At 41.1% G+C, this 27,243-nt stretch overlaps 1 protein-coding gene across 3 annotated transcripts in view; it reads right to left on the bottom strand.

Moving 5' to 3' along the window:
• Positions 1-27,243, bottom strand: part of Apbb1ip (amyloid beta precursor protein binding family B member 1 interacting protein) — a 91,626-nt gene that overhangs the window by 45,850 nt on the left and 18,533 nt on the right. For 2 of the 3 annotated variants that reach the window (XM_039095818.2, NM_001100577.1), the window contains 2 exons: positions 4,157-4,228; positions 1,453-1,540 (listed from right to left, as the gene is read on the bottom strand). In XM_039095818.2, coding sequence (XP_038951746.1) covers positions 1,453-1,540; positions 4,157-4,228 — 160 coding nt within the window. Of the gene's footprint in view, positions 1-1,452; positions 1,541-4,156; positions 4,229-27,243 lie in introns of those variants that run through there. The other variant, XM_039095819.2, reaches the window with a different exon arrangement.

The raw sequence follows: 27,243 nt of genomic DNA, 5'->3' as shown, positions 1-27,243 counted from the left end.
CACTCTATGAATTTTTAATTCATTTTAAATTAATTTGTTTAACTTACTTTTAACTCATTTTAGCAGTAATTTAACTGAGGACAATAAAAACGCATTCTAAGCTAATTTAACCTTCTATAACACATAAGGAATTTGGTAGCTTTGTCCTCTCCCAAAGCTGTCCATCCATGGGCATCTTGTCCCTGTGTTGCCATCTTGTAACATGACTGCTTGGAGATTTATGGGTTTCTTTGGTACTTTTTTGATACTAAGTATTAAGTGCTCAGAAAACCTAGAGTTGACTACAGCAGTACAAACACTGACTAAACCTAAATTTTAGTGGAACTGATGATAAAGTGTTCATTTGTGTCACTTCCAGAGGCAGAGTCAGGTGAAAGTCTGAGAGTTCAAGGCAGCCATAGTCTACATAGAAAGTTCGAGGTCAGCCAGGGCTCCATCATGAGACAAAGTCAACAAAACAAATTAAACTAGAAAACCCCCAAACAAAACACCCACTGGAGGCCATTTGTGCAAGTGTCTGTTAGACATGGCTGTCAAAATCCCCCAAAGGTGGACTACTCTTGGGAAACTTCATGGATGCTATTGTCTGGGTGAACATTTTTTAATGATGAAAGGAAGAGTGTAGAAAAAGAGTGTAGAGTAGAGACCACTAGAAAGAGGTGAATTATAACCGACCAATCGTCAGTCACTGGTGCCTGTGGGCTTATCATGAAAATGCTGCAAAAGACAGAAACAGCAAAGCCGGGTGAGAAATGGAAACAGAAGCTGGGGCTTGGGTTCTGCTTTGAGCTTCTCTGTACCTTCAGTTGTTTTGGTTTGGGGTCACTGAAAGTCTTGGCTACTCTTTTAAACAGTTCTAGCAAGGCTGCCCTTGTGGCTCAATGACGGACATCAAGAGTTCCAGTGAATTCTCACTAACACGGAAGTGATTATTATTATTTCAAGATTTATCATGATTTCAATGACATCAGAATGAACAGTTAGTTCCCCGCAATAAATAGAAAAAAGGATCTTGCTATAAAGCATTGATCTCCAGAGGATCGAAAGCTTCAAACAGTAAATTGTATACAAGCACATGTACGTAATTCAAAATACTATATTTAGAATAAAATGCATTTGGAATCAGTCCCCATTCATATACGATCAATTGTTATTAAACACTTAAATTTTGTTCTTGAAGAGTCACTCCTTACTGACCCATTAATAATAAGAAATGTTCCTTTCTTTTTCAAAAGGTGAGACTTTTCATAAATGGAAGTCTTTTTCATTATAGGTGAAGATATCTAATTGACTTCATTAATTTAATGTAGACACAGTAAATGACAATGTACTATCCAAGACTTATGCACTATTTCCCATGATGCCCACATTCCCTTAGTTTTGTGGTCATAGTATAGTGCCATGGAGACCTTGGTCACTGTTATGGCTTAAGAAACAAGTTTCTGTGCTTACCATTTAAATCCTTAAACCCCACACTGAAGTTAAACTCTTCTCGGGGTGGCTTGGGTTCTGCAGGAGGAAGAGTGTCCACTCCTAAACTCTGTGAAAACAGATCCCACAGTTTATGTGAGTGATTCACAAAACCAACATTTCTGAAGCCCAAACCACTCATTATTCATACATTCTCTCTCCAAATATGCCCTTTAAAAACGTGTTTTTACTTGAAAAACGTTTTATCATATTTCTTTTCCAGTATAGAAAACTTCAGCTTAAAAAACCTATTCTATAAAACATGTTTTGAAACAGACCATGTTAATTGAGAATAATGAGAAGAGAATAGTTAATTTTTCTAAACAACAGAAAAACTTTGCTGATCTGGTGAAGGTGCTTACTATACACAATTTTATAAGGATCTACACAGTGACATCAAAGGAGAAAGATGTCCAGTTATCTGGAGAAGAAATTCTTCTACAAAAACCTTTCAATTATTTGTTTACTCCCAATTACTTGTGTAGTCCAAGGGAGTTAATGTTCTGGTGGTTCCAACAGTGGCGGAGAAACAAGTGCCCCCAGAAGGGCTGTTCATGCCAAGCTACTGTTTTAGCACCGAGCTGCATTCTGAGACTGCTTGTTTTGCTTTTGTTGGTTTTTGATATTATATTCTCATTGTTTATCTTTTTGCCATGCAGAAATGTTTCCATTTTAAAGTATTTCATTTTATGTTTTGTACTTTCTGTGTGCTATCTTATTTTAGATGTGGTTGTATTTTAAGATTATAAGCACTTTTCCCCCCTCTGTATTTTCTCTCCCTTATATATTTATGACTTTGATCCATGGAACTCTTTAAGTTATAAAGCATGAGCTGGAGCAATGCCTCAACAGCTGTGTTACTCCAACACCATTTATTACATTATAATTTTCGTATTTACTTAGAAGGTGACCTTTATCAGAATATGTGGGAGAGACCGGGGAACACAAACAGAACAATGTGTTAAGCATTCAGAAATCTGGAAGAAAATTAAACTGGGATTCTTCAGATAACTGTTTCAACTTTTCTGTAAGCTTGAAATTGTTTTTCAGCATTACAATCACATTGTTGCATTTCAACCCATTTTAATTTTTCCTTATTTTAGGAAACTGTAGATAGCAAGGTTTACCCATTACTCTTAATCATACCTCTGATTTCAAGGAAAAGATCAGGTACAAAATTCAGGCATAGAGATCAAAACAGCAGCTCTTTGACTGGGGAAATACCCAGTCATCTTAGAAGGAAGTTAGGAATGTTCAAATTACAGAACAGGTTGTAGACAAGCACAGGATAGGGCCTTCCTTCTCCAGACTCAAACCTTGGGACCCATCTGGGAGACTCCCATGAACCACTTGAACTCAGAACCCCATCAGCTTGGGCATAACAAAGACCAAAACTCAAATGATTGTAGCAGATCTAAGAGATGAGGTGAGTCTCCTTTCTTACTCTGACCAGTCAGGATGATCATTTCTTCCATTAGTCAAAGATGTGAGTAAATGTACGGAAAAGGACTTTGGCCTACTGAAATGTGATTATGTTATAAATCCCACCATCAAACAATGTGATTTCCTCAAAGCCTCATATTTTTCTGTTCTTTTAAAAATTAAAAAAAATCTATTGATCTATTGGTGTATGTGTGTGTGTGTGTGTGAGAGAGAGAGAGAGAGAGAGTGTGTGTGTGAGTGAGAGAGAGAGAGAGAGAGAGAGAGAGAGAGAGAGAGAGTGTGTGTGTGTGTGTGTGTGTGTGTGTGTACATGTGTCATGCATGGTACTCATGTGAAGGTCATAAACCAACTTGCAGAGATCAGTTCTTTCCTGGAGATTGCACTCAGGTCATCAGGTTTGATAGCAAGTGCCTCTCCTCTTTTAGAGAATCCAAACTTCATGAATTTTATTGGGAACAGAAAATAGATGCTAACTAAAAATGATTAATTTCCCTTAAGCAAACTGTCTTCAAAGCAGACTGTACATCTGTTTTGAGGAGACCTTAACACTCTCACCCTTTTTAGATTATGTGTTATCTGTATTACAGCATTGTGTGTGGAAGTGATGAGTTTAGTGACCTCAGAAACTAAGAAACATTTGTAAGGACATTAAAGTCAGAGAAAAGCTCACAGAACACTGTGACCTGAGTCAGTGGTCGTTCAGCCTCTGACTCAGGGTTCTAGATGAACTGCCACAGTGAGGTCACTCTAGTCTTGATTGGCTGCTTTTCTCAGATATGTAGCCTGCGGCTGAGTGCCTTTCATGCTTCCTAGAAGGGACTGAGTTCATACAGTCCATCGAGAACGTCATAAGAGTACTTTGAAATAGAATATTTCCTTCAAGGATGACACAAAAGCATGCTACTCAGTGCCATGTTGTCAGCTAGACTCTACGTAGATAAATGCTAGTGTTGTTGCTTAGACGTCGTTGTTGAAGGAAGTATGGGAGTTCCTCCACTGAACATGATAAACATGGACACTGACATAACCATGTATGTGTGATCGTTACATTAAACCATGTGCACTGAGGAGCAGAACCAATGAGAAGCTTTATTATTTTCTCCCTTCATTGTCATAGTTACATCAGAGCACATGATGTTGCTAATCTCTGACATTTTTTAAGGGAAGCACTCGTATCAAATCCTGCAATCCCCACCCACCTCTGTCCCACCTCCATAGTTTTCAAGTTAAAGAGAGGGTTTACCTGGGTCAAGAGATCCATCTCCCCCAGCAGAGTGCTGAACATCTGGTCTATGTCTTCATTTGATTCACCCATCTGAAACAGAAAGAAATGGAGACATTAGAGGTCTCTAAAAGCTTATCAGGGAATACATATGTTTTCATTCTTTCCTTCAGAATCAAGCAATCCACAAAGAGAACAGCTTGGAGAAGAAGGTCCTGAATGCCTTGAAATGCCATGTTTGTCTGGCATCTAATTTGATGTCTGAGGTTGAGCTAAGTTTTGGGACCTGCTGCAGAGCAAATCCCAAACTTGTTTTTCCAGTCTAAAGTACTGTCCTTGGGGCCAAGTGGACAAAGTGTTCTGGTATTCACTTCACCATAGGATTCTTCTATCAGAAAGAGAGAAAGCCTCATGCCACTCTTGATGGTTTGATTGTTGACTTGTTCCAGTGGAATATCAATGAGATTAGTGAAGCATACTTCTACAAAGTTTCCAGAGAAGAACGGATTAGTCCCTAGACTTATTTATGACAAGATAATACTTTTGGGAAGTGGTGAAAAGTAGGAAGTGGGCCTAGCTGAAAGAAGTAAGTCGTGGGTGTGTCCATGCTGGGTGCAGCTACATCTTGCTCTGACCTCTCCCTGTATCTCCTTTCTCTGCTTCCTGTCCATCAAAGAATGATCAGCCTAGTTCATGTTTCTGCCATTGTGACAATCTGCCTGGATGAAGAAACTGGATTAATGTTTCTGAAATCAAGAGTCAAAATAATATCTTCCCTCCTTTTGAATTTGTTTTTTTTTTTTTTTTTTTTTTTTCTTTTTTTTCCGGAGCTGGGGACCGAACCCAGGGCCTTGCGCTTCCTAGGTAAGCGCTCTACCACTGAGCTAAATCCCCAGCCCTGAATTTGTTTGTCGTTGGTCACTGTGATGACAGAGCTACTAAGATATCATACTATGGGGGTTGGGGATTTAGCTCAGTGGTAGAGCACTTGCCTAGCAAGCACAAGGCCCTGGGTTCGGTCCCCAGCTCCGGAAAAAAAAGAAAAAAAAAAAAAGATACCATACTATGAGGTCAGAGGAATGTAAAGATTTACATCCATTTAAAAACACACTAAAATGTTACTGCATTTCAAAATACCCGTGATTAAATGTATTTACCAAATGGTCCTCTAATTATAAATATATCTGTGAAATAACAACAGCTTTGGTACATTTGTCTGTAAGTACACGGAAGTCCCAGGGTAAAGCAAAAAGAGCAGAAATGAAGGATATTTTTCATCATAAACTTCTTTTATCCCCTAAACCAAATGAAACAATTGTCCAAGAAAGGGGAAGTGTTAGGTTATGACAAAATGTAGGAAGGTGCTTTGGAAGGGACAAGCAGCTGCTCTCCTTCCTAACAGTTTTTGGCAAGGCCGAATGGAGAAATGAGGAGACAAGAATATTCATTCTTCAAGGACTGCTTGGTAGCCTGTAGTACGTGACAAAGGGAATAAAGTGTGTTACATGTAAAATGAAGGATTCCCCCAAGACCATTCCTAAGGGTTCTAAACACTATGTGACATTACAAGACCAATGTCAATCGCACAGCAACAGTCTGGTGTGGGTAGAGGATCAGTGTGTATTCGATCAGGCCTGTGAATCCAGTCTTGTTCCCACTAAGCAAAAACACTTAGAAAATACCCTGCACTCAACACGTCAAGACTTTTTCTTGGTGAAATTCCTTTATAGCATCTATAATCATGCACTGTTCAACAACTTGCCATTATTTTGTCAAGGACAGACTGCGCTAACCACTATGGTCTTTGGGGCATATTTCTGGATGGTGGTGCAGCCATTTTAGTTTGTGTAGGTCTACTCTATGAGCTCCTAACAACCAAACATACCTAAACATGCATTGCTCAAAGCGTATCTCTGCTGCTGGCTGACTGGTAGCTGTGGTATTATCAGTGACCTACATAACTAAGAATACAGGAAGATGGGTATATGAAGTTTAAAGTACTTGAGTATCCTTGGATTTGGGAATCCATACGCATTTCTGGAATCATCCCGCAGGCGTTGAAGGATGACTGTGCTTGAGCCAACAATATTTGAGCACAGGTACATATGTGCTTCTGTTTTCATATGGACACATGAATATATGCAGAGAAATGATGTTATATAAGTACACAATGATTGCTATGCACTTATTATGCTTTCACAATGATCAATATGACCAATATTTACATTTAAATATATAATTATTTCAATTGATTATTTTAAACAATACTCTTTTTTTCACATATACGTTAATATGCAGGTCAGGTTTAAAAGAGTAGGATTTTTTAATTCTTTCAGTAGAATATATGAATTATACACAATAGTAGGTCTCATTATTTTTATACATGAACTTCTCACCGTATTTTGATAATATCCTGCCCCTGTTATCCACTCAAGTCCCCCTCTCAATCTTGCCAATCCCTTTCCTCTCTGTAAATAGTTCCCTTTTACTTTTTAAAATCATTTCTTGGGATATATATGTGTGACCCAGTGAGTTTCATTAATGCTGCTTATAGGAACATACCCATGTATATATGGGTATGTTCCTATAAAGTATTTTACCAGGAGCTATACCACTGAAAAAAATTTCCCTCCTTATTAACAACTAACTGTGTGCAAGTCATCATGGGAAAATGGGTCCCATGAAGCCTTCCCACTTCTACTGCAATATATTGACAGGTTCAATTTTGTGAAGTTCATCTGCAGTTAATCACAGCTACTAAGAGTTCGAGAGTATATGAGCCACTAAATGCTTGGTCAGTGTTCCCACCAATCCCCACACTTCCTTCCAGCTTTTATATTTTTTCTGCTCCTTACTGCACTAGTTCCCAGAGTCTTGGAGAAGGCAATATAGATGTCTCATTTATGGCTGGGCACTCAACAGTCATTTATTCTCAGTATCTTGACCTGTTGTTAATCTTCTGAGTAACTGTTGACCACCGAATAAAGAAACACATTTGACCAAAGCTGACACAAAATTAATTTGAAGGCAATTTGATGGGCATATCCTATCTATTTGGCAAAACAACCACAGTGGGTCTATGACCTTCTCAGCCATGAAATTTGCTCAGGTTGGTGTTAGAATTTCCTCCTATAAAGCAGGCATCAAGTCCAGTCAGAAAGCAGTTGTGTGGTGGTTGGAAGGAGAATGGCCCCCATAGGCTTATATGTTTGAATGTTTGAACACTTGGTCCCCAACCGGAACTGTTTGGGAAGGATTAGGAGCAAAGCTCCTGTTACTCTATCACTCTAGTGTTCTCTCTCTCTCTCTCTCTCTCTCTCTCTCTCTCTCTCTCTCTTTCTGTCCTTGTGCATACATGTGTGGTGGCACACATGTTGTTTTTCTGTCTCTTTCTGTCTTGTGGTTGTCACCTGACATGTAAGCTCTCAGCTACCACTGCATTGCTATGCCTGCCTACTGCCATGCTCCCTTTCCTGATGGCCACAGACTCCCCCTCTGAAACTGTAAGCAAGCTCCCAATTAAATACTTTCTTTTAAAAGTTGCCTTAGTTATGGGATTCCCAGCAATAGAAAGTAACAGTTGGTTATCCCATAGAAGACTTGTCATTATTGCATGAATGGGCTCATCTTGCCTGGCCAAGCAGGATTGCTACACAAAGGGTCCACAGCTGAGCAGGCCTGTCAATGACCATCCTTTCTCAGCAGTCTGTATGACACTTCTGGTGCTATGACAATTAGTCAGCAGCTAGGAAACATCTAGTCAAGTTCTAGCTGGATTTCTCTATACACAGCAACTATAATATGTGAAGTATTCAGTACTGTGATCTTTCCATCAAGATTTTCTGGGCAGCTAGGAGCAGTAGCAATTGCTTGTATTATTTGGCCTCAGGAGCTTCCCTGACCAACAACTCCTAAGAGTATAGTCCACCTGGACACTGACTTTTTTTTCTTTAGTAATCTATGGCTTCAGGGTGGAGTATGGCTCAGTAGATAAGAGTAGTACTCTTGCAAAGGACCTGGGTTCTCTTCTAAGCACTCCTGCCTATCTCTGGCTCTGGAAGGCCTAATAGCTCTAACCTCCCTGGGTACCTATACTCAGATGACATATCTCTCCCCTGTATACACACATGTGTGCACATGCACACGCGTGCGCGCACGTGCACGCGCACACGCGCACACACACACACACACACACACACACACACACACACACACAAAAGAAATCTTTAAGGCTTTTTGGAATAGCTTTATCTATTGGCACAGGATACCTGCATTCAAACTCTTCTAAAAGATTTTTTTCTTACTCTTTTGATTAGCTTATAGCATATCAAATTTTCTTTTGGCTTTCTCATACATAGTTTCTACCATGCAGGTCTAAAACGCCAAGACTTAAAAAAAACAAAACAAAACAAAACAACAAAAACATTTGAGACAAAGTCTCACTTATGTATCCCTGGCTGGCTTGGTACTCATTATATAGACCAGGGTAACTCCAAACTCAGATCTGTCTGCCTCTCCTGAAAGCTGGGCCTAGAGACATATACCACCGTGCCCAGCAACAGTGAGAGTCTTAAAACCATAATTACAATCCTATTATCTATGGTTTGTTTAATAATAAATCATTTGCTGAAATAGGCCAGGCCAAGGCAGAACAATTTATTTTGAAAACTTACAGTTTACCTTATAAATGATTTTAGTTTAGTATTTAAGTAGTAACAGCTTTGGTTTTCTTGGCTTTAATCAATTTCTGCCTCTTTATAATAATTACATATAAAGAGTACTTCTGCTCTACCCGTGGATTGTTTTCTGAAAAACAACTCAAATGACTTTTAAAAGCACCCCAGTTTACGGAAGAAGACTGTAACAGTACTATGCATCTGGCACTACCCACATTGCAAAAACTCTCTGTAAGCCAACATTTGCCTCCCAGGACAGGATTAGAAGAGTAGAACACAAACCTTCTTTATTCTAGGGTGTGTGTGAATCTGTGAATACTCTCCAAATATCCGCCCTGCAATGTCTAAGCTCTTCAAATTATTCTCAGCAGTAATCTCGGTCTTTAGCATCCTTGCTACAGACGGTCAGCTAACGTATGTCTTTTCTTTCTGAAGTACTTAGACTCGGATATTTTGTTAAAGCAACAAAAATTATACTAATACACTCTGCTTTTCAAATTTCTTACAAAATGGAGGAAAATATGTAGGTGAGTAAAATATTTATGTTTTTGTACATTGTAAAATAAAATGCTATTCAAAAATCTTAGAATGAATTTTTCATTCATTACTTTTATGAGGAAAAATTAGCAGAATAAATAATAAAATTATGCAATTGCTCATGTAAAGTTATTTTATTAGAGTCTTTTTTTTAATGGTGGAAATAAAAAGTATATATTTAGAATTAACCATCTGGACTCACTTTAGATGACCCCAATCTTGTTGGCAGCATCTAGAGCGTCGTAGTCAGAAGCCAAGCTAACATACCCCTTCTCCCCGTCAGGCCTTATCAGGGTCTTGACTTTGGCCACATCAATGTCATAGAGTTTCTTCACGGCCTGTTTGATCCGGTGCTTGTTGGCCTTGACATCCGCAATGAACACAAGAGTGTAGTTGTCCTCTATTTTCTTCATGGCCGACTCGGTGGTCAGTGGAATTTGATGATAGCAGAGTGGTCAAGCTTCTTTCTCCTGGGTGCACTCTTTCGAGGACATTTGTCCGCCTCCGGAGCCGCAGGGTCTTGGGCCGCAGGAAAGTGGGTGACAATCGGATCTTCTTTTTTTTGTGGCTGTGGACGCCTTTCAGCACCGCCTTCTTAGCTTTCAAGACTTTGGCTTCGGCTTTGAGAGGGGCAGGGGGCTTCCTTCTTCGCTTTCGGCGCCATCTTGGCGAAAAGCTGTTTTATTAGAGTCTTATGCGGCATAGCAATGTGAGAAATAAAGGAATCCTTCCGACAAATTATTACCAACAGCAAAATATTGCTTTAAGGAGACAACGCAATCTATTCAGAGAGTATAAAGTATATTTATTGGCTGTCATTATAAGCCACCAATATACATTACAGTGAACTCATAGGAAACAAAAGTGGTATAGGTAGTAAGGATCCACCACCCGTGTGCTCTCTTAAATCAGTGGCTGGGAAAAGCAGTAAACTGAAGCAATGTGACTTCTGTGACTCAGCAGTTCCTCCTCCCCCTCCCCCTCCCCTCCCCCTCCCCTCCCCCTCCCCCTCCCCGTCCCCCTCCCCTGAGTCTCTGAGGTCTCAGTCAGCGTACATTACTGATGCACACTGGGTAATGGATGAGACAGAGCGAGTTACTCAGCCAAGATGGAAATAACTCAGACCAACAGCACATCCCTGTGACACCCCCCCCCCCATTCCTGACCTTCCCTTGCTCTCCCCCTGCCCCCACCACCGTCTCTATGTGGCTTCTCTGAAGATGTCCTCATGAAAATTCTTCTGGAAATATACAGTTGTAAATACAATGTCTGACAAGTTACGTTTAAAACCTCTTGCATTTTAAATGTAAAAATGCAATTTTCAGACACCGGATTCAAGAGTACAAGAGTATTACTGTGTTGTCTGCCTAGTCTTGAACTTGGGATCTTTCGGCCTCAGTCGGCTAAGTGCTAACATTTTAGTCTAGTAGAGCCTTCGTGGCTTTAAGAGCTTTTTTTTTTTTTTTTTTTTTCTTTTTTTCTCTTTTAAGCATAAGGTTTTGTTAGTCTGTAAATTCAGTCACCTTATACAATTTGTTTTTCCTTCAAGAAAGCCTTTTCTAGAATGGATGGATAAGAGCCACAGATAGTTCACATATTACACATGCACACAAGTATGAGGACACGAGGCTGTGTATGGTACTTTCCAAAGGTCAAAAGAGAGAACGCCCATCCATGAGGCTGAACGTGTTATTGGGGTTCGCAGCCAACAGCTGGGGTGGAGGAGCTGTTGAAATGAGGCACAGCGTTGCAAAACAAGCCATGTTCACACCATGACTGGGTGGAGTCAAAAAATCTTTTCATGAGTATGTCACTTCTGGGTTCTTTTTGTGCCTTGGGAAGAATATCACATTGTTGGTTAAAGGAAAATTGGAATAGTTATTATACTGTTCTTCTCTCCTGGAGAAAGAAGGGTTCCCAGTGCCAACGGAATTGCCCTAATCCTCAACTATCTCCTCAGGTTCAAATTCCGGCTTTAGGTATTGACACCAAAACTTCCTTTTTTCTACATAAATAAACTTGAGTCATGTATATTTGAAGATCCAAGTACTATGTTATATGTCTAACAGGACATATACTTAGATTAACCTCACACATTTAACTCCGTTTGAATGTCTTTTACTTCGTAAATAGAGCCATGGTTTTGAATCAACTCAGGGCAGCCATTATCCTACCTGCCCATCAAAGCCAGGTTAAAGGCCCTCAGGCATTCCCATGCAAATGGCTTCCACTCACCATTTCTTCTTCTGCAACCCTCAACACCCCAGGTTTGGTGAGTGACCATTTGTCACTCATTAGTCTGAGTCACTCAGACTCAGTCCGTATGGTCCTTTCCTCTTCTGTTTCCCACCCGGTGAGTCAGAAAATCCTGTTGGATTTTCCAGTGGATGGTTTCTCCTCTCATTCTTTCTGCTCGGCCATAGCTGAAAGCTTCATCTACCTGCTCCTCCAGCTTCCAGTCACCCTGACTTTCTGTTCGCACTGACAGCATAGGCACTGAATTCAAACACAGTCGTGAACTTGTTACTTTCCTGCTTAAATACCTTCCATGGCTGAGCATAATGGAGTGGAGGAGTTCTGTGCCTGCCGTGTCTTCAGAATCTTTCAGGAACTTCTACCCACTTTTAAGGCTCAGGTCTTGCTATGCAGGACCCTTGATGCCCCATGAGTAGACTTTGTACCACTCTTTTTGTCTCTGTGTATACATTCCCTATAAATAATATCCTCTGTTTTATGCTTCATAAGATTCTAGTTATTCAAAATCTAGCTTTCATGTCAACTGTTCAATGGTGTCAATACAACCACTGGACATTATCCATTGTCCTCAGTATACAGTCAATTCTGGTCTCAGCGACCCCTTGAGAAGGTACTAACCTCCCGGTGCCTCGGTTCCCTTGTCTGCAAACTGAGGAATAATAGTGTATGTCTCACAGACTTGCTGTGGCATTTCTATAAGATTTCATATAGTCCTGCCATAAGCCCACAGTCACAGCCTTTGACATAACAGCACCAGGCTCGCTTGGTTACCATCTTAGAAGTGTTCAGATTACTGGGAACTAAAAATGCGAGGGAGTGGTTACTAAGGATCAGAGCTTACGACTGATGTCTCCCAAAATGTCCTGGTGATTAACTACCATCCCAGACCGGAAGATGTAGGCTAGCATCCAGTTCATAAGCTACACACAAAGCTCCCTGTCACTTGACTACCTACATGGTTCCTGTGGTGCCACATCATACACATAACATGGCAGGGCCGGATGATCCTTAGAGCTTAACAAATCTCATCTTTCCTCTGACTGTCAGGTCAATTGAACAGAAAGTTGGCTTTAAGCAGTTAAAAAAAAAAAGCGTATTTTTTTTTAAAAATGATGTGTCTGTGTAGATGTTTGTCACATGTGTGCATGTACCAGAAGAGGATGATAGATCCTCTGTTGCAGTTATGAACGGGTTCTCATAAAGAGCAGGAAGCACTCTCAACCACCAAGCCAGGCCCAGAAATGCCTGCTTTTAGCTGCTGTCACAGCTGAAGGCTTGCTTTAAAGGCAAGGGCTTAGTTGCTTTGAGAGGAGCTGCATCAGTCACCAGGCAACTTGACTGGCACTGCCAAGGGGTTTAACTATTTTTTAAGCCACCCCTAAGCCAATCAGTTTTATAACTGATTAATAGATTACTCAACTATCATTTAATAAATAAAACAGGCTACTGTCACAGCATTCAGGCAGGCAATTGTAGATCAGCTTGAGCTCTGTGGTTATACCTTGCCTCCATTGCCATGAAAGAACAAGCAAACAGGATTTGTACAGAGGTTTGTACTTCTAATTCCAGTATTCAGGAGGCAGAAAGAAAACGTCAAAGCTAGTCTGAGTCTACTTAGCGAGACCTTGTCTGAAAAGTACAAAGCAGCAACAAAAGCAAACAACACAAACAACAAAGAAGAGAAAAGGAGAGAGGAAAAAAAGCATACCTTAATTGTTCACATACTATATCTAACTCATTGTTCCTCCATGGACATATATATCTTACTTTGAAAAGAATGAAGCAGCTTTGAGTTGAAAGGATTCTTCAGTGGTTTGGAGCACCTGTTGCTAGATTCGAGTCCCAGCACCCCCCATGGTTACTCACAACCATCTGCAACTCCAGTTCCAGGGGACCTGGTGCCTTCTGATTTTCTTGGGCACCAAGCACACGTATGGTACAAAATTATACATATAGGCAAAATATTCATAACATAAAGTGCAAGAAATAAATCTTCACTTTACAAAAGAGCAAACTGAGGTACCCAGTGTTTAAGCAAAGTTGAACAGTCAACGAATACACATTACACGGTTAGAGGCTTAACCCCTGTAAGACTTCCTGTGTGGGTTTCTGTAACGGCAATTATCCTGGGCCTACAGCAAAGGTTAAGTATTTAGAACAAATTTACAGGCCACCTTTGCATTTCAAAGATGGTAAAAAAGATGAACATTGTTAGATTTTTTTTTTACATTACAGGTGAGCAGTGTTTGGAGTCTATAATCAGCTTGTCAGAGATGAAATATAATTAAATTAATGAGAAACAAAATTTAAAATTCTGAGGCTCTCTTAGCAGCAATTTTCTTTCTGTTTTTTTTTTTTATTATTTCTAAGTCTTAAAAATAGACAGCTGATAATAGCTTTTCAAGGAACGTCTAAACACGCCAAGGGCGGATGACAGGAAGAAAACATTTTTTGAAACTAACTCCATGAAATTCAGTATGGTGGCACTTGGGAAAAGGGTGCAGAGGATTTACATGCTGAGGGCAACCTGAGCTACTTAGCCAGTTCCAGTCAGTCTCAGCCACATAGTGAAACCTATTCTCAAAAAGAAAAAAAAAATCAGTCCCTGTCACACTTAGCTGGTGTCGCACTTGGCTGGTGTCACACTTGGTGGGAAGTACAAGGCGCAGAATCCAGCCAAGCACACAATCTGCAGAAGCCGTGAAATTGTTGCTTTATAATGCGCTTGGAAAACAACTTACACTGTTGAGCTTGACCTAATTCTTTTCAGCATATTTTTTTTTTTCCTAAACGTAATGAAAGCTCCTCCCGAAGAGGAAGTGGTTCACAGAATAGCACAGCACATGGTTTAAGGTTGCTGCAATGTTTAGGGGCAGGGGAGGAAGCCAAGGTAACAGGAAACAGGAAGTAGAGGTTCTCTAAGGTAACAGAGATGACAAACTAATACTGCTTGACAAAGAACTAAGACAAAGGAACTCAGGGGAGTTGTTTGGCCTGCTTTCGCACAGTGTGCTTGAGATTAGTGAAAACCAGCTCTGAGATTGCTGGACAGCCACTGTGGTCATCAGACGACATAGACTAAGCACATTTGTCACAGGGGAAACTCATATGGACACTGCATTTGTACTTCTGTGTGTGGTCATGTACCAATGTCCAACACAACAGCCCACTTTCACTATTATGTCATGAGACAGTGAGATGACAGAACAATTGTAAAAGAAAGTCACTCGAGAATGGCATGACTTCGTTCAGTAACTGTAACACTGACAGGCTGCTTTTAAACCCAAGAAGTTGGTATGTACGTGTATCTGCATGCGTGCGTGTGCACGCGCGCGCGTGCGCGCGCGCACACACACACACACACACACACACACACACACACACACCCCGAACAATGAGATGGGCTACCACAGTTTTACGAGGATATGTACACATGATTGCACACACCCATTCATTCATTCATTCATTCATTTATTCATTCATTCATTCTTCAGCTGGTCTGGTTATATAACTCAGGCTGACCTCAAACTCATAATCCTCCTGTCAATCAACCTCAGTGTTAGAAATACAGCTCTGAGCCATCAGGTCCAGGAGCTTGACCTTCAAATGCACATACTTCCAAGTGTCTTCTGTGTGAATGTGAGAGGAGGGGTGAACAGAGTTAGGCACTTAGCAAGCTCCCCAGTGGCAAAAAGAAAGATGGCTCAATCAGACTCTAAGTACTTGAACACAACTCAGAAGGGAAGCATCATGGAGCACAGGGAGAACAGGCCAGGTCATAGGAGTACCACACTCTGCCATCCTCCCATCCAAAGGGCATTTATAGATCTCTGGGAGACAAGTAGCGGAGTCATTTCAGTCAGACATACAAGGTGTGAAAAGAGCTTTCAAAATCTTGGGATTTAAAAAATTTATTTATTTATTTATTAGATATAAGTACACTATAGCTGTCTTCAGACACTAAAAAAGAGGGCATCAGATCTTGTTACAGATGGTTGTGAGCCACCATGTGGTTGGTGGGATTTGAACTCAGGACCTCTGGAAGAATGGTCAGTTCTCTTAGCCATCTCTCCAGTCCACTTGGGATGTTTTGTAAGTTCCCCCTTTATTTCATTTTGAATGTCTATATAAGGAATGGGGAACTGTTCTAAATTAGAATCTCTTGTGACATAAAACAAAATTGTAACATAGTTCAGAATTTTTTGAAGAACAAATCCAGCAAATATTTATTGCTTGTCTTTGTAGATCAACTAGACATATTGGTGTTCAATAAGCAAAACCCCTGGGGCTAGTCAAGTTCATTCACTGGTTCACACTGTGTCTGTTGCCCTCTGAATGTACCCCAGCTTGACTTTTGTTCCTGTTATGTCACCTACTCTTTGGGTCAGGATTACCAATGATCCTCACAGGGCTACGTGTGACAATTCCATCATCTGACACAGCACTTAACGTTGTGGGTCATCCCTCTGTATCTGAGGGTTCAAGATCTATAAAGTCAACCCATCATGAAGAAAAAGTAGTCTTCAAAGAAACATGTGCCCTCTTCTGAAGGTGCAAAGAACAGTGTGGATCACTGTTCTCTCTCTGGGAGATCAGCCTGCTCTTCTTCCTTAAGCTTGGAGTGAGGCTTAGGGCTGCTTTCCTATCTCCATGTTACCCAGATTTCAGCAGTAGCTTCCCTATGACGAATGTCCTGGGCTTTTGACTCCATCTTCTGTGCTAGGGAGGAGAGCTGGGGACAATGCTTTGTGGAGTCATCTTGATTCAGGCTTCATCACTCCTTTTGTTCCCAGAGTTGGGAGGACTGGGAACTGAAGCCTTTGTGGTTCCAGCCCAACTGCCCTGGCCCTGTGAGTGGTGTGTACTCTGCCATGTATAGTGAGAACGAGGGCTGTGGTTCTCTCACGTCTTACTCCTCGGTAAGAAGGGTTGGCAGAATAAGAAACCACACAGGAAGTTAAAAGTGGGGCCTCTCTGTGGAGCTCTGCGGGGCCTCTCTGTGGAGCACAGTGGGGTTAAAACATCCTTTTACTGAACTATCCTTAAAATTAGTATGGCACCAGGCATGTGACATATACTATTAATCTTAAACCTTACGAGGGTGAGGCAAGTGGATGACTGAGTTTGAAATCAGCCTTCGGGAGCATAAGGAGTTTGAGACCAGTTTGTAGTACAATAAATGGTCTCATATCAAAAACCAACCAACCAAACAAATTAAAGAACAAACCAAAAAAACCCCAAACCAAACCAAGCCACGCCAACAACAGCAACAAAGAACCCCAAACAAAAGAACTGAGCAACTAAATTAGAGGAACAGTAAAATCACCCATTACCTTTACTAAACCCGTAGTTCAAACCCATCCTCCTCCAAAGAGGCCGTGCAGCTAAGATAGCTGATTAGTAATAAAAATTAAAAATTATTTGATAGTGTGTTTTTCATGCAAAATGGTGTTATGAGTTCCTTCTTGATCAAAAATAAATATTTACATGTGTGGTTTGTGTGTGTGTGTGTATGTGTTTGTGTGTGTGGAGTGTATGCATCTTTGTGTGTGTGTGTGGTATGCATATGTGTCTCTGTGTGTGGTGTGTGTCTGTGTGGTGTGTGTGTGTCTCTGTGTGTATGTATGTGTGGTGTCTTCATGTGTGTATGTATGTGTGTCTGTGTATGTATGGTGTGTGTGTGTTTTTCTTTGTATGTGTGTGTATGTGTGTGTGTGTAGTGTGTGTGTGTATGTTTGTGTGGTGTCTTCATGTGTGTGTGTGTATGTGTGTCTGTGTATGTATGGTGTGTGTGTTTTTCTTTGTATGTGTGTGTATGTTTGTGTGTGTGTGTATATGTTTGTGTGCTGTCATGTGTGTGTGTGTGTATGTATCTTTTTGGGTGTGTGCCTGTGTTGTGTGTATGTATGTATTTGTGTGTATTGCCGTGTCTATGTCTTTGTACATATGTATATGTCTGTGTATGTGTGGTATGTATGTGTCTCTGTGTAGTGTGTAGTGTGTGTGTGTGTGTGTGTGTGTGTGTGTGGTGTGTCTGTGTATGTGTGGTATGTGTGTGTCTATATGAGTGTCAGTATGTGTGTGGTGTCTGTGTGTCTGTATGTGTGTGCGTGCTGGAGATGGGATGCAGGACCCTGCATATGTTAAGTATCACTGAAATACAACACAGATTCTATTTATTTTGGTTCTTTATTTCTCATCCATAATTTTTGCTTTATGTTTTTCAGAAGACAGCCTCTAACATTGTATAGGTTTCACATTGCAGGGATCCCAACTTCATTCTGGCTAAGCTGAGCAGCCTCTCTTTCCAGCCTCCTCCAATGCTCTCCCCTCAATCCTTCCTGGCCTCTTAGTGTCTCTGGCCTCAGGGTACACTCACCTCCCTCCCCAAACCCCAGGCTCTCCTGCTGACTCCTTGGGTGGTAACTGCTGTCAGCTTCAAAGTGGTGTTAGGTTATACTAGTCTCTTCCACAGCTCTAAGGATCTAGTCAGCACCACCCTGTCCCTTTACCTCACAGATTTTTATCTTGGCTGCCCAGCTGTTCTGGAACATTGTAAACATGCTTTGCTGTGTATCTAGAACATCTGTTCCACACTCATCTAAACAATCTTCTCATTGCCTTTAGGCCATTGTTAAACCATCAAGCCATCTTTCATTACACAGACCTTCCCAGACCTGGCTCAAACCAGCTCTTTTCTAATATCCCTCCACCCTTCCCACCCCTCACTCCTGTGTACACTCCCCCCTACCTCCAGAATGTAAGCCCAGTGTGGGTTTCACTGCTTTTGTTTACTGTTATCACCGTCGCAGTAAATACAACAATATGGATTACTGCATCAGCCGAGTAAATAGCTGTTAAATGACGAGCTATTCAAATGACTGTCACTTCGCCAGGTCACACTCTAAGAGAGGTGAGAATTGAAATGTTTGAATGAGACCCTTCAAAGTTCAGCGGATTGAGAAAGCCATGTCACATGTATTACTCGACGCCTACAAAGCAGGTATTTTAAAATGAGGAAAACCCCAAAGAGGCTTCTCTTGGATTAACCAGATGTCCAATTTCTCATCACCAGTGATGGGACAATGCGATGTGTATTCGCTACCAGTCGACATGAGGATGTAGCATTTCCTCTACAGAACTATTTGAAGGGGCGATCATGCCCTACATCTAGTCAGAGCAATCACACAGATAAATCCAATTTGAGGGACATTCTGCCAAATAAACTTCTGGTCTGCACGTTTAATATTCCTTTTTAGACATTATGTAGCCTGGGCTGGTTTTGATCCTTTTGCTTCAGTTTCCTGAGTGTTGGGGGAAAATGTCTCAACTTTTCAAATAACAAAAAAGTTATTAAGATAATGGAAAGCGAGTATAGATTATGTATTAGAAAAGGAGTATGATTATTGTGCTGTGGTGTTTGTACGTGGCTGCTGCAGTGTGGTCATGTAAGAGAACGCTTCTGTTCTTCAGCGACAGACGGTGGAAATAGAGAAGTGTAAGCAATGAATGATGTTAGGTGAAGGACGTATGGGCCATCATTTCATTGTTCATATTTGTTGCGAGTTTAGATTTTCAAAATAAAATTTTTTAGAGAAAAAAGAACCAAGTCAAGTAAAAGCAACCAGAGAGGAAGAGGGATAGACGGATAACTAGAGGCAGGTAGATGTAAAGAAAAAAAAATCTCGCTTGGGCACTGTAAATTATTTTATCTAGTTCTTGTTAAAACCAGGTGAGATTCAGGAATTCTCATTTTCATATAGGAAGAACGTGTGGTCAGAAGTCTGAGTGATATGTCTAAGATCAACCAGCTTACATGTGGTTGGATGAGCTGTCATTCAATCACTCCTACAGTCTCCGGAAGATAAGTGTGTAGATGATGACTCATGGCAGGTGTGTGTGTGTGTGTGTGTGTGTGTGTGTGTGTGTGTGTGTGTGTGTGTGTATGGGGATATTCCATACCAGATTTGAGTTTTGGGGCCAAAGGACAACTTCATGGCATCATTTCTCTCCTTTCATTTTTATATGGGCTTCAGGGATAAAACTCAGATTGCCAGGCTGGTGTGGCAAGAGCCTTTTCCACTGAGCTATCTCTCCTACCCATTGTCATATTATAGTACTGCTGAAAATCAGGAAGACTCAAGTGAATGTGAACAGTTAGTCACCAGTAGGAGTTACCTACAATGAAATTTCCCTCAAGTGGATCAGAATAGATATGTACCATCTAACCTATTTATCAGATTTGCATTAGTAATGTGTGAATCAGCTTTTTGCTGCTGTGAAAAAGCATACCAGAGACAATCAATTTAATGAAGACACGGGGTCATTTGGCACAGTGTCAGGTATGTCAGTCCATGAATGCCTGGTCCTGTGGTTGCATAGCATACCATAACAGAAGCACATGACTGAGGAAGCTGTTTGTATCTGATATCCAGGAAGTAGACAAAGCTCAAAATGCAGGGTTCCAGAATCCACTTTCAGGACATACCCGAGTACCCTAACTTATTCCCACAAGACTGTGCCTCCTATAGAGTCTATGCTTTCACAGTAGTGCCACAGGCTGACAACCCAGCCGTTAGGAGAGCCATTGAGAGAAACTTACAAAACTCCAGCTACAGTATGATAATACACAGTTTAAATTTGGATTCAAAACCATCACTTCAAAAGCTCTTCATTAAGACTCACAAGGATGTACTGCTAAAATGCAAGGATATCATTCAGGAAAGACTGCTGTTTACAGACCAGCCCATCAAAGCAGCAGACATTCCCAAAACACTCAAAAAGTAATTTTCATTTTCAACAGAGGTTGGCAGGTTTATCCATGATGGAATGATGCCTGCATAGCCAATGCTTCTGATTGATATTAAGAAAAAGCAGACGTCTAGCAATATGTAATTCAACAGTGAAACAAACCTTTCTGTTTAGTCAAGTAAGATGCATAGGAAGTATAAGACATTCTTTAACAAGTCTACAAATCACATTGCAGACACTAAAGAACAAGACCCTGGCTCAGCTTGGGTAATGAACATCCAGCTGGTAACCTGGTGTGCTCTGGCCTCAGGCTTGTGGTCTGGCTTGTGGTGGCATAGTGTATTATGTGAGAAGACATGGCTGAGGGGGCAGAGGGGATGGGGGAGAACACAAGCAAGCTGAAGTAGAAGCTTCCTGATATTGAGAATCTTTAGATTTCCAATGACAAGAAGCTCATGAATGCTTCATCTTTACTATACCGTTAACTGTGTCAAGTTGTTCCTAATATTTCCTGCAGTCTCCCTGTCTCCGGAAAAAAATAATGTACATCAAGGAATCATATCTGATAACAATGCTAAGTGTTCTCCATATGACTCTTCTGTCATTCTAAGTGCTCAGACAACCTTCCTTGAAGGTGGTAACAGAACATCTGCCGGAGTGAATCATGTGGAAGATGTCATAGGTTTCTAGTGCTGTGATAAAACATTATGACTAAAAGCAACTTAGAGAAGAAAGGGTTAATGTGGCTGCTCTCTTACAGGTCATAGTCTATTGAGGAAAGCCAAGGCAGGAACTCAAGACAGAAACCCCAAGGCAGGAACTCAAGGAAGCAGAAGCTATGGAGGAATGCTGCTTACTGGCTTGCTCCCCGGGCTCTCATTAAGTGACCTTACTTATGCTTCCTAAAACCAAGTGCCCAGGGCTAGCACTACCCACAGTGGGCTGGGTCCTCCTACATCAATTATTCATTTTAAAAAGTCCCACAAACTAGCCCACAGGCAATCTGATGGAGGCATTTTCTCAGTTCTAACTCTTCGTAAATAACTCTAGCTTGGGTCAAGTTGACCAAAACCAAACAACCAAAACAGCAAATCAAATCAACCAACCAACCAGACCTAAAATCCTAACTGGAATGGAGATACAGCTCAACTGCAGAGTAGAGTGTGTGCTCAGCATGTGTCAAACCCTGGCCAGTTTTAAAAAGTGAATGAGGAGATAGAACTAACCCAGGTGACTTTCTGAGGAAGCCGCAACTGTAAAATGTTATCTTCCCTGTCATTCAGATTTTTTTCCAGTTATTTTATGGCTCCAAGCATCTTTCACACGAGTACACTGTCCATTCATTCTATTGCTGGAAATGTGCAGCTTGTCTTTCCTTTCAAAATGCTGTGAAGACCGACAGATGTTTTCCTCTTCAGAAAGATGTGAAGCGTGGTTTAAGGATAAAACAGAAACCATCAGCCACTTCTTGTCTTTGTGTGAGAAGAGGGATTTTCTGCTTGTCTCACTTGGCATCCTGTAGCTGGCACTAGAGTCTCCCTGAGTGTGGCTGTTGGTAAAGATTACTGCCAGGTGCTATGACCATGCAGTCATCAGTTGTAGTGGTTACTTCTTTGTATTTCTTGTAAAGGCCTTTTCTATCTCAGTTGGTGGCTTAGTCTATTGCTGTCAAGAGACACCATGACTAAGGCAACTCATTAAAAATGAAAAAAAAAAAAAAGCAGCACTTAATTGGGGAATCTTCCTTAAAGTTTGAGAGATTCGGTCCGTTGTTATCATGGTAGGGAGCATGGCACTGGAGCAGCAGCTGAGAGCTTCATCCAGATTCACAGGCAGAGGTGGGGGTGTGAAGCCGTGGCCTTTTGAAACCTTAAAGCCCGCCCCCAGTGACACACTACTTCCAACAAGGCCACACCCCCAACCCTTGTAATCCTTTCAAAGAGTTCCATTCCCTGGTGACTAAGCATTTAAACATATGGGCCCATGGAGGCCATTCTCACTCACACCACCGTAGCCAGTTTATCTAAAATATTTTTCTGAGGTATAAGCCATGGGAAAAGGCAACCCAGCTGGGGGGTTTTGTTTTGTTTGTCTGTTTTTTTCCTTGTTCCCGTTCTGTATATTGAGCCCAGGCTGGGGGCACACTAAACACATGGTGTTCTACCTCTGGATGCATCACTGCCTCTCAGTGAGAAAGGGCTTTAGTTCTTTTTCTTGAGTTTCTCAGTAAATACCATTTTTCTCTCTGTGAAGATACTGCTGACAACACTGTTATTTTGGAGCAGGAAAGGAATTGAATTGCTACCTGCCCACACACATTCTAAGTGACCCATTTTAATTACAATTTAAAAATTGAATAATATATTTTCCCAAAATGGTCTTGTCAGCTTTTTCAGGGTACATTGTGGTAGCCCCTATTTTATGTACATTTTTATTGTCATATGTGGATCCATCAGAGGACCACAACTTAGGGGATCATTGAGTGGCACGAGGCAGACCAGACCCTTCGACCAGAGATGAGGAGAGCATCCTTAGCACTGCAGCATGGTCACCACTATAAAGAACTGAAATGTCTTGAGACTGAGCCAAGATAAGCCTCTTCCCCCTTGAACTGTACTGTCTGGTATTAGGTCACAGCAACGTAAAAGCCACCGATGTACTAGCAGAGAGGAAGGATTGGCAGTGCTCTCGGAGTAAGGAGCTGAGACCAGCAGCCTGGGGGTATATGCAGATTATACAGCTGTTCAGTCATCGATATGCTTTACATCCTGAAACAACCATGTTTATCTGGGTTTTACTATGCATTGCTGAGAAACCACCTCAACACAACTCCAGGTTCTTCATCCATGGGAAGGAACCATTTCAGTGAGCTTCACAATAGCTAAATAAAAGACTGTGTCTACAGTCACATTTCTTACTAAATGCTGGTTGTATCGATTCTTATCTAGTGGTGATAGTGGGTTTCATTATTGGCATTGCTTTTATACTTATAGCACAGAAATCTCATGAGGGCTGCACCAGAAAGCATCTGTAGTCCATGTGGGTGAGCGAGATGAAGAGACCAGAGCTAATCTTTGGGCTGGGTTCTGTATTTTCTCTACAGTAGTGGTTTTCAAAATGCGGGTTCTCCAACTACCAGGAGCAAAATCATACAGACATGTTAGAAATGCAAATCTAAATATAACTAAACCAGAAACTCTGGGCTAGGAGGTTGAATAGCCTGCATTTTAATAATCCCAAGCGACTCTCTTGCACACAAAATTAGGAACTGCTGTTCTGTGTAGATGGCAAAATTTCAGACAGAAATTTGAATACAGAATGTAGAGACCGAGAACCAAAAACTATACCCCAAACCAAACTTGCTTCTGTTTTATGTTGATGGCAAGGAAAAGGCACCCTTAGACTCTTTGTTGTCTCAATGGCATAAGATGCGTTAGAAACCATCACACACGTATTGCTTAGAGGTACACAGGTTGTAACTTATGTTCTTGGGATTTGGGCTTGTTCTTACCACTTATGTTCCTGTGTCAGGGAACTGCATGAACTTTTTTCCTTTGAGACAGAGTCTCCCTGTGTTGTTCTAGTTAACCTGGAAGTCACTATGTGAATCAGGTGTCCTTGAACTCAGAGATTCCCCCTGTCTCTGCCTCCTGAGTGCTGGGACCAAAGGCATGATACATCATCACAAGCTGTATAGTTTTGAAGCTACAACTTGCTGGTCTTCTACAGGATGATGGGGTATCTCCTTCCTTTACTCTTACAGAGTCCTATTCACAGTATAACTGTGACAATAACAGTTCAGGGCTTTGAACTTGGTTTCCTTTTCTTTGACACTTCTCTCATTAAGAAATTGTGTGTGGGCAGGTCTATGTCCCATCCTTTGGAAACTGAGCAGGTCATAGACTCCTGGGGCAGAATGCAGTATGACACAGTGACAGGATATGACTCTGTGAAGGTCACCCAGCTGGGTTCTGACCAGGAACCTGACTAGGAAGTTCAAATCACCTGGAGGGACCATAGAAAGGGTTGATGCTGTTGTTCAAGTTTTTCTGAAGAGGACTTTACAGTCACCGGGGAGCTAAGACAAGCCAGCTCTGCTGTGTGTGCAGTGTTCAGCGGCCATCACAGTCAATAATTTATTAAAACTGTACATTAAATAGCTGGTTTATGTAAAAATTTAGTACATTAAAAATAGCAACTTTAGGTACCTGATCATAAACCACCTAACAAATGGTAAACATCAAAAATTAATAATAACATACTGTTTTATTCTCTGAATTGTTTTGTTTTGTTGTTGTTATGATCAACTTAATTCCATATAAATTGTTTTTATAATATCTCACAATATTATTTTTAGAAGCCTCATAAATTCATATCTATACTCGAGGTAGATTATGAATAGCATTTATATATGTAACCATATCAGAGAACTACAAAAATAAACAAAATTTCTTATAACATAAATGTTAACTTTAAAATTGTCATATGGAGAATGCATCAGGAGGTTCAGGAAGTATTGTTATTAATCATATAGTTAATAATCATATCATCACAATGTAGAATACATATCAGAATTCACAATTATGAGATATTTGTCATGGAGCATATAGAAGTCTGTATCCTTGAGTAAGCCAACTACTTAAGAATGAGCTTGTGTTTGAGCACCACAGTAACGTTATTGCACAGTGGTTAAATTAACCTGTGTATGAAGTCTAACAGCCAATCAGTCAGAGCATGAGCCAATCTATGAAACAGAGAAACTTATTTATTTGTCTCCACAGTGAGGTTCTTCAGTTGTTTTGAGAAGGATACTTACACACAGCATCTTAAAGGGGAATTTTGATAAGTGGACAAGGAAACTATTTTCCCCTTGACTATGTTTTTTTCTCTCCACAGTCTATGATGCAGCATTTTCATTTTTCATTTTTCAGCTGCAAGGAAAGCCAGGTTTAAGTGGAAACCAGTTGTTCAACAACCAGAATTTCAGTGTTCTCTGCTTTAGATAGTCCACTAAAGCTAACCATATATTTAAGTATGTGTCAACAAAGCAAAAGCAATGAATTGAGAACTTGGAAGTATTCTTGATAACGATTCAAATGGTACCTAGGAGCTGCTCTATCATCAGAAACATATTGTCTGAATATGGTAACTGAATGAATCCGATTTGTGTTCATTGCCAACTATTCTATGATCTCAATTAACTTACTTATGTTACTGGGAAAAAAACACATTATTTTTCACTTGTAAAATGGTGGCAGGAAAACTCGATTCATGAATTATGATAATTGCATAAGCACAGTAACTATTTATTGCATACTAGTGACTGCATAGAGGCACAGGCAATAGTGATGCCTGTATAGAGGGATGTGGTGTCTGAACTATACCCCAAACTTCTGCTCTCAGACAGTTGGATGAGCATGTGATTGCGCCACACTCTCCACTGGAATAACAAAATAACATAAATTCAACGGATACTAACAGTAGTTCATCCACAGAAGGTTCATCTTTCTTTCTTTCTTTTTTCCCCCATCTTTACTAAATTGGGCATTTCTTATTTACATTTCAAATGTTTTTCCCTTTCCCAGTTTCCAGGCCAACATCCCTCCAACCCCTCCCCCTCCCCTTCTATATGGCTGCTCCCCTCCCCATCCTCCCCCCATTACTGCTCTCCCCCCAACAATCACGTTCACTGGGGGTTCAGTCTTAGCAGGACCCAGGGCTTCCCCTTCCACTGGTGCTCTTACTAGGATGTTCATTGCTACCTATGAGGTCAGAGTCCAGGGTCAGTCCATGGATAGTCTTTGGGTAGTGGCTTAGTCCCTGGAAGCTCTGGTTGGTTGGCATTGTTGTTCATATGGGGTCTCAAGCCCCTTCAGCTCTTCCAGTCCTTTCTCTGATTCCTTCAACGGGGGTCCCATTCTCAGTTCAGTGGTTTGCTGCTGGCATTCTCCTCTGTATTTGCCATATTCTGCTTTTAGTACAGAGAAGTGACAGTGGTTTCAAGACCTCAAAACAAGTAACCAGTGCCCAGAAAGCTTGGGACCTCATAACAGATACTACTCTGCTGACTGTCCAATCAAAGAAAAGCAGGAAGAGAAATGTCTACATCCCAGGGAGATGTGCTTAGCACCTTAATGTTCATTTCTGCCAGACAGGTTGTTGGCTTCACCAGAGAGCACTCAATGAGAGTTGAGGCTTAGGGTCTGACACCATCTAACCGGAAGGGAAGAGCTGCCTGTCTACACATTTGCATGATCATCTGGAGAGCTCTGTGGCTGTACTCCTAGCCAAGAAGAAGACTAGCTAAATCCAAAGCAGACTAGAAAATCCAAGCAGCTTCCTATGTTACCTTAATCCTTCCATTGAAATGAAGTAACAACCAAAGATCCTCAAATATTTGAGAAAAAAGTAAGAAGCTGGAAAGGAAACCTAGAAACCAAAGTACTGATCCCTGAGTGAACAGAGGAGATGGAAAAGATTGTTAAAAACCCTCATTCCTAGCTGAGGGACTATTGGTAATCGGTTGTGCTGAGAATCAGTTTTCTTCAGGGGTGTGGCCCCTGCTTGGTTACCCATGTCCAGTGGTTGGTTCTACATCTTTGCATATCAGGGCAACACATGCTGAGTTCTGAGAAAAGGAAGAGAAGGAGGAAGAGGAAAGGAAGGAGAAAGAGGAAGAGGAGGAGGAAGAGGAAAGGGAAGAGGAGAAAGAAGAGGAGGCAGGGAAAGAGGAGGAGAGGGAGGAAAAGTTGGGAGGGGATGGGAGCAGAGGAAAGAGGAAGGGCAAATATGGTCAAAATATATCATATGAAACTCTTAAAGAATAAATCCTTAAAATCTGTCTAAAAACAGTCCAACGTTCCTTTAAGAGAGACTGAACATGGCATG

The sequence above is a fragment of the Rattus norvegicus genome, chromosome 17 (genome assembly GCF_036323735.1).
Source record: "Rattus norvegicus strain BN/NHsdMcwi chromosome 17, GRCr8, whole genome shotgun sequence".
Lineage (NCBI taxonomy): Eukaryota > Metazoa > Chordata > Mammalia > Rodentia > Muridae > Rattus > Rattus norvegicus.
Note: the sequence above shows the minus strand (reverse complement) of the source record. Positions and strands in the feature narration are given on the sequence as shown.